The sequence below is a fragment of the Chiloscyllium plagiosum genome, unplaced genomic scaffold (genome assembly GCF_037043375.1).
Source record: "Chiloscyllium plagiosum isolate Xiang-an unplaced genomic scaffold, Cpla_swu_hap1 HiC_scaffold_38, whole genome shotgun sequence".
Classification (NCBI taxonomy): domain Eukaryota; kingdom Metazoa; phylum Chordata; class Chondrichthyes; order Orectolobiformes; family Hemiscylliidae; genus Chiloscyllium; species Chiloscyllium plagiosum.
The window spans coordinates 23,029,107-23,037,407 of NW_028270176.1; the positions used below are offsets into that span (position 1 = coordinate 23,029,107).

At 43.4% G+C, this 8,301-nt stretch overlaps 1 protein-coding gene across 1 annotated transcript; it reads right to left on the reverse strand.

Annotated features, from left to right (window-relative positions):
- Positions 1-3,716: 3,716 nt before the first annotated feature.
- On the reverse strand, positions 3,717-7,795 carry LOC148139305 (putative G protein-coupled receptor 139). Its single transcript, XM_087980966.1, has 2 exons — positions 7,678-7,795; positions 3,717-4,639 (listed from the first exon to the last, which is right to left on the reverse strand). The coding sequence occupies exons 1-2, from the start codon at positions 7,745-7,747 to the stop codon at positions 3,717-3,719; spliced, it is 993 nt and encodes a 330-aa protein (XP_087837092.1). The 5' UTR covers positions 7,748-7,795.
- Positions 7,796-8,301: the final 506 nt, after the last annotated feature.

The window sequence follows — 8,301 nt, forward strand, 5'->3', positions numbered from 1 at the left end:
AAACGTGTTTCTGCTGATGGATGAGTCCCGAACCAGAGGACACAGCTTAAAAATAAGAGGTAGGCCATTTAGGACGGAGATGAGGAGAAACGTCTTCACCCAGAGAGTGGTGTGTGTGTGGAATGCTCTGCCCCAGAAGGCAGTGGAGGCCCAGTCTCTGGACTCGTTTAAGAAAGAGTTGGATAGAGCTCTCAAGGATAGTGGAATCAAAGGTTATGGAGATAAGGCAGGAACAGTATACTGATTGAGGATGATCAGCCATGATCATAATGAATGGTGGTGCAGGCTCGAAGGGCAGAATGGCCTACTCCTGCACCTATTGATTATTGTCTATTGCTTCCAATTAAACGTGTTGGACTATAACCTGGTGTTGTGTGATTTTTAACTTTGTACACCCCAGTCCAACACAGGCATCTCCAAATCATAGCCTCCACCACTTCCTCTGGCAGCTTATTCCATACATGGACCACCCTCTGTGTGAAAACATTGCCCCTTAGGTCCCTTTTATATCTTTCCCCTCTCACCCTAAACCTATGCCCTCTAGTTCTGGATTCCCCCACCCCAGGGAAGAGACTTTGTCTATTTATCCTATCCATGCCCCTCATGATTTTATAAACCTCTATATGGTCACCTCTCTCGCTCCGACGATCCAGGGAAAGCAGCCCTAGCCTCGTAGAGATATAAAGGCAGGCACATTGATAAGAGAGATAGAAAAACAGAAACCAAAGGGCATCCTGTGTACTGTATGTTTCTATAATCAATGAAACATTTAAGCATTTAAGCATCTTTAAGAAATGGGAGTTTTGGATTTCCAATGCAGTTTTACCAAAGGTTTCGAGTCATATTTGCACAACACATTTTAACGAAAGCAAAGCTTCATGTTCTGGAAGGAAAATAAAGCAGCCACATGAAGCTGCCCGTGTGCAAAAGCAAATATTTAAAAACAATGTTAAGATTCTGGCAATACGTCTTCTTGCTAATTACCTCTCATTTCACAATGTCCACATTGAGCCTGAGGCTGTGTTATTGTATGTACCATTGTGGATTGAACACGAGGCGACGCTGCTCTCTGCTTGTGTCGTTGCCATCGGGTCTGTCCCTCCAGTCACCAACAGAGGGCAGTGTTTTAACACTTCCAAAACAGGAGGGAAACAAGTTTGAGAAATTTCTCCATCCCTTCACAACTCAGCTCCTTTCGCTTTTATCTTCTCGCTATCTCTCTCTGTTCATCCCATTATATTCTGCATTCTCTGTCTCTCTACATTTCTCTCTCTCTTTATCGATCTCTCTGTCTTTTTATCTATATCTGTCTCATTGCTTTTCTATCCCTCTTTACCTATCCCATACATTCCTATCTCTTTACCTCTCTCTGCTTTTCCATCTCTGTAGCAGGCTGTCTGCCATTCTCTCTCTTTGGCTGAGTCTCTGCTTTTCAATCTCTCTGTCTTCTTATTTCTCTGTTCTATCTTGCTGTAACCATCTTTCTTCCTTTCTCTCAATCTATATGTCTTTATCTCTTTATCTGTCTCTCTGCCTTTCCGTCCTTCACTATATGTTTATCTTCCTTTCCATCTCTCTAAATCAGTCTCTCTCCTTCTCCCTCTAGCTATCTCTGTGCCTTTGTATCGCTCTTTACCTTTCTCTCCTCTTTTCTGTTTGTCTTATCTCTTTCTTTTGTCTTTCTATCACTTATTATCTCTCTTCCTGCCTCTCTCTCTCCTGTTACATATTTGTGGTTCTTGCAGTCCTCTTTTTCTCTTGCCCTGTGCCTGAGCAGATCCCCCAAACTCCGGCCTCACGTTTTCCAGTTTGAAACCAAAGCAGACATCAGCAACAGCAGAAGCCATCAGTGTCCATTGGGAAAACGAGTGAGATTGTCTACTCAGGATATCCCCAAAGTAGGTAGGGAATGCTCGAGAGCCAAATACGGCCCCTCGCCCACCCCAACAAGTCCCTCTGTTTTGTTTAAATGGGGAGAGTGAGCAGGGGAGAAGGAATCGATGTCTCGTGTTGAGCAGGAAGTGTTTTCTGGGGAAACAGGACAATAATTGAACGAGCAGTGACCGAACTCAGGAACTCTGTGAGCTTCAATTAAAACAGTTGCTTCAAAAGAGATGTGACCGAGAAAGCAGCAATCAGCTGTTTTGAACTCTTCCCAAAAGTTGGCTGAGGGACAGGAGATTATCCCAATGCCATCCAATTCAAAGTTTGAGTCATGTATCTGATTTCCAATGATCCTGAGGGTGGAAGATTTGGGACAATCACCTGGATCTTCTAAGCAGCAGCAATGATCCCCAGATTGTCATTGGTCTGATCAATATCACAACATCCACAGGATCCCAATGCCTACCTCTGGCCCACACCCAATCTAACGATCTTGAAACTGGAAGGTTTGACCCCTGACATTGAGGAGACATCTTTGTGTTGTTCATACCTTTCAGTGGAAATGTCTTCCACAGCAATTCTCTTCACTTTCCTAATTTCCTTCATAATTTCATCTAAGATGAGGAGAAATTTCTTCAACCAGGCAGGAGAGAGCCTGTGGAGTTCTTTGCCTCAAAAAAAACAGTCAAAGCCAAAACAGCGACTATTTCAGGAAAGGGATAGATATAGTTCTGTGGGCTAAAGGGATCAAAGGTTATGGGGTAGAAAGCAAGAACAGGGGACTGAGGTGGATGTTCAGCCATAATTATCTTGAATGGTGGAGCAGGCTTGAAGGGCTGAATGGCCTACTCCTGCTCCCATTATATTTGTGCTGTGTTCAATCCATATGCTATTTTGCAATATTTTGTCAACGTGCGTGTGTGTGTGTCTCTGAATCTGAATGTGCTTGAGAGAGAGAGAGAGAGGGAGTGTGTGTGTGTGTGTGAGAGAGAGGGATTGTGAGTGTGTGTGTGAGAGAGTGAGAGAGGGATTGAGTGTGTGTGTGAGAGAGTGAGAGAGGGAGTGTGAGTGTGTGTGAGAGAGAGGGAGTGTGTGTGTTAGTGTGTGTGTGAGAGATGGAGTGCATGTGTAAGTGAGGGAGGGAATGAGTGTGTGTGTCTGTGTGTGTGATAGAGAGGGTATGTGTGTGAGAGAGGGAGTGTGTGTGTGTCTGTGTGTGAGAGAGGGAGTGTGTGTGTGTTAGTGTGAAGTGAGAGAGTGAGAGAGTGTGTGTGAGAGAGAGGGAGTGTGTATCTGTTAGTGTGTGTGTGAGAGAGGGAGTGATTGTGAGTGTGTCAATGTATGTATGTGAGAGAGAGGGTGTGTGTGTGTGAGTGAGAGAGGGAGTGTGTGTGTCTGTGTGTGTGAGAGAGAGAGAGGGAGTATATGTGTGTTAGTGTGTGTGAGAGAGGGAGTGTGAGTGTGTGTGTCAGAGAGGGAGTGTGTGTGTGAGAGAGAGGGAGTGTGTGTGTGAGAGAGAGGGAGTGTGTGTGTGAGAGAGAAGGAGTGTGTGTGTGAGAGGGCGTGTGTGTGAGAGAGAGGGAGTGTGTGTGAGAGAGAGGGAGTGTGTGTGTGTGTCAGAGTGGGAGTGTGTGTGTGTGTGAGAGAGAGAGGGAGTGTATGTGTGTGTGTGTGTGTGAGAGGGAGTGTGTGTGAGAGAGAGGGAGTGTGTGTGAGAGAGAGTGAGTGTGTGTGTGAACACACATGGTGCAGACATTCCAATGGAGCGTGTTTCTTCTCTCTGTTGGATCTAAACTGTTTGTTGCTGAGAGGGAGAAAAACAAGCGAGAAGGTTACAAGCGTGTCCCCGTGACTGTTGACAGAAATTTAACGATGAGATTGAATGGGTATTTCACCCCGTTCTTCAGCTCCTCTCTGAATTTAGTCTGGGTCACAACATAAATACCTGTGTTAGTGCAAGTACTGAGTACTTGCAACATCTTTGATGTGCGGTATGTGGTGTAGTTCGGGTCAATATAGGAGTAATACGGTATCATATCTGCAATTCGCCGGTAAATGATGTACACAATGTGTAACACCCATAACAGGATGAAACTGCCTGAAATGCTCAAGAGTAAAATAATGGATTTCCTGCGACTCTTCATCTCTGGATCATTGTGCTCATCTCTGTAGCTTTTGCCCCGAAGTCCTCTTCGAACTTTACTTGCTACTGAAATGTGTCTGACTGTCAAAACATTGAGCAGCAGAATTAAAAAGAAAGGGATACAAGGTGTTAAAATGTAATGAATCAGTTCTAATACAGCCCATCCAGGGGATGTATGGAAGCTTTGTTTAGTGACACAATTCCAGGGAACATTCCCAATTACATGTTCAGGTTCTTTTATAAAGCACCAAGGAATAGACTCCAAACAGCCCAGCAGGGTCACTGTTGCTATAACCACAGTCGCGGTTTTCTTGGTGCAATATTTTGTTTTCAGCTTCTCACAACAAATGGCCACAAATCGATCCATGGTGAAAGCAACTGTGAGCCACACAGAAGCAACAGTGACTGCCACAGCTGAAAAATAAATGACAATACAGAGAGGAGTAATGAAAATGAAGGAATCTGCAAAATACATTGAGGCTGTCTGCCTCAGTAAGGGATCAGTGACGACGACAAGAAGATCAGAGGCTGCCATTCCCACAAGGTAGCAAGTGATACATGGCGAGAGACCACACTTGCCTCGGTATAGGATCACAATTGCCACCAGGTTAACTATCAGAGAGAAGGAGAGAGGAAAAGATCAATCAGCAGTTGCACATTTAATTTTGTCTTTACTTCTTGCACCCTGTCCACCAGCCCATATCCAATTAGAGCCAAACAGTGAAGCTTCTATTAATATTCCAGTGCTTCTCCATATACTCCAAGTTTCTTACTGTTCCTGCACACTTTTCACTTAATCTGAACTGCACAGATTGAATGCAATCTAAATCCTCTTCTCAATATCGATCCAAAAAACTGTCTGTCCTTGAATTTTAGAGTGTACTGTGTATGACCCCTGTTGAGAAGAAACAAAAACAAAGATCCCAACATACCAAACTGTCCAAGGGCAAAGGAAAACCAATGGACAAAGTTTCCGTTATCTAACTTTTATACTAACATCCAAAGCAAAGTCAACATAAATTCAACATGAATTCATGGCAAATTGCAGTCAGTTAATAGTTAGACCAGTCAGCATATATGTGATAAATTACAGCCACAATGTCTGTCAAGACTCCAACTTCAGCTCCTTTCCTAGGAAGATTTGGTTTCCAAAAGAGTTAGTATAAATTAAAATGTGTTCCATGTGTACATTCTTTGATACAATGGTACATTTCACAGAGGCTGTGAGTCTGTTCCCCTTCATTCTTGGTCGTATATGTATGGACTTCTTTTATCTAAACTGTCAGTGGAGACAGTGTGCACTATGGGCCAATTCACAACTCTCATTTGTTTTGAAGTAATAGAAACAGTGAAAAATTCTGCTTACATATCACCCACTCCAATATTCAGCCTTCAATTCTCATTTTCCAACTACATCATCATCTTCTCCCCTTGCAAAAACCCAATTTCATAGATCCATTTTATGTGCCCTCCCTTGCTCGTGAATGTTGGGTTTCAGACCCTTTGCTCTGAACTCACCCACACCAGGGCCTGACACTCTTCCAACCAAATTCTTCTTTCGGAAATCTACACAACCCGCAATATCATGCATGATCAAGACCGACGAAAAAGATATCAATCACTGCAGTTCCACAAATCAGGACAAAACTCTCCCTCAGAATAACTGTCCAGCTCCTTCATCAGAAGCACCAGAAGGTTCACTTATCAGAACACTATCACAGAGAATGAAAGTATTGATAAATCCATGTCACACATGGTGTCTCATCAATCTCTGAAAGAATGTTTTCAAAAAAAAACTTACACTGCAGGTTAATGCCAAAGAGTGAAATTATTAATACTTCCTGGTGATCTGATTTCTGCTCTTAACACAAGCATCCAATTCAATGTTGTGGTTCTATTCGCCGAGCTGGGAATTTGTGTTGCAGATGTTTCGTCCCCTGTCTAGGTGACATCCTCAGTGCTTGGGAGCCTCCTGTGAAGCGCTTCTATGATGTTTCCTCCGGCATTTATAGTGATTTGTATCTGCCGCTTCCGGTTGTCAGTTCCAGCTGTCCGCTGCAGTGGCCGGTTTATTGGGTCCAGGTCGATGTGCTTATTGATTGAATCTGTGGATGAGTGCCATGCCTCCACAAATTCCCTGGCTGTTCTCTATTTGACTTGTCCTCTAATAGTAGTGTTGTCCCAGTCGAACTCATGTTGCTTGTCATCTGAGTGTGTGGCTACTAAGGATAGCTGGTTATGTCGTTTCGTGGCTAGTTGGTGTTCATGGATGCGGATCATTAGCTGTCTTCCTGTTTGTCCTATGTAGTGTTTTGTGCAGTCCTTGCATGGGATTTTGTACACTACATTGGTTTTGCTCATGCTGGGTATTGGGTCCTTCGTCCTGGTGAGTTGTTGTCTGAGAGTGGCTGTCGGTTGTGTGCTGTTATGAATCCTAGTGGTCACAGTAGTCTGGCTGTCAGTTCAGAAATGTTCTTGATGTATGGTAGTGCGGCTAGTCCTTTGGGTTGTGGCATGTCCTCCTTCCGTTGTCTTTCCCTTAGGCATCTGTTGATGAAATTGCGGGGTATCCGTTTTTGCCGAATACATTGTATAGGTGTTCTTCTTCCTCTTTTTGCAGTTCTGGTGTACTGCAGTGTGTTGTGGCCCTTTTGAACAGTGTCTTGATGCAACTTCTTTTGTGTGTTGGGGTGGTTGCTTTCGTAGTTTCGGACTTGGTCTGTGTGTGTGGCTTTCCTGTATACCTTTGTGGTGATTTCTCCATTCGGTGTTCTCTGTACCATCACATCTAGGAATGGAAGTTGGTTATCCTTTTCTTCCTCTCTAGTGAATCAGATTCCTGTGAGGATGGCGTTGATGATCCGGTGTGTGTTCTCTATTTCTGTGTTTTTAATAATTACAAGGGTATCATCTACATAGCTGACCCAGAGTTTGGGTTGAATTTGCGGTAAGACTGTTTGTTCTAACCTTTGCATTACCGCTTCTGCTATGAGTCCAGAGATGGGTGAGCCCATGGGTCTGCCGTTGATTTGTTCATATTGACAAAATCCTAGCCAGAGAAACACTAGCCAACCTGCTGGACAGACAGAACAGACAACAAGACGGGGAACCTATCAACAAAGACTGCATACTCAAACTAATGGACCTGTGCCTCACAACACACTTCACATTCACCAACCAAATATATGAACAAATCAACGGCACACCCATGGGGTCCAAGAGGAAGAAGAACACCTACACAATGTATTCGGCAAAAACGGATACCCCCGCAATTTCATCAGCAGATGCCTAAGAGAAAGACAACTGAAGGAGGGCACTGAGGATGTCACCTAGACAGGGGACGAAACGTCTGCAACACAAATTCCCAGTTCGGTGAACAGAACCACAACAACGAGCACCCGAGCTACAAATCTTCTCAAAAACTTTCATCCAATACTTGCACTCTAAAAGGATAACGCTGAAACAATACCAGCCTTTGATCAGCAAATGCCATCGCAGATGTGACATAGTCCTGTGGAAATTGAAACAGCAGCGAACATGTTATCATGCAACTGTTGGACAGACCAGATAGCTGTCTGAAACAGTCAAATGTAATGTCAGGAAGAGCCAATAATAGATTTTCATCACTTTTAATTGCGATAACAACTTACCAGGAACTCCAATAGCTGAAATTAAAGGATAATAAACACGCCTTATTTCCCATACTCCAGAATACACCATTTCTGTGAAAGACAGTGATTTCTGTTGGATTCTGCCCAAAACTCTGACAAGATCTCTCGCTGATCTGCTCTGATAGGTTTTTATATAGAGATTAAGTCTCCACTGACATTGTTATACTCCTGTTCATTGAGATTATTTCCATGAAGTTGAACAAACACATTATCTCATCAAAGTTGTCTCTGATGTGGGCGGTATGGTGAATCATTTCACGGTTCAGAAGCTATTGTTTGGGATTAACTCAGTAATGAAGCAGGAATCAGTTGATTTACAAATTTCATGTAACTTTAATGAGCAAATTCAATATCATTGGTACAATTATAAATGTAACATATTTCTCCACTCTTCAACTTTACCAGGGACCCCAACATTCATGTTTCCCTTTGTGCTACAGTGTTCCATTCACAATACCAAGTCCCTACAAAGGGAACAGGTTAAGTCAACACTCAGCATTTCAGCCTGTGAATAGCTGAGTGCAATAATAGAGGAAGTGTTTCCTTTGCCCACCTGCTCAAGCCTGTTTCTCTGAACGTGATCACCTGTTCATTTGACAAGGT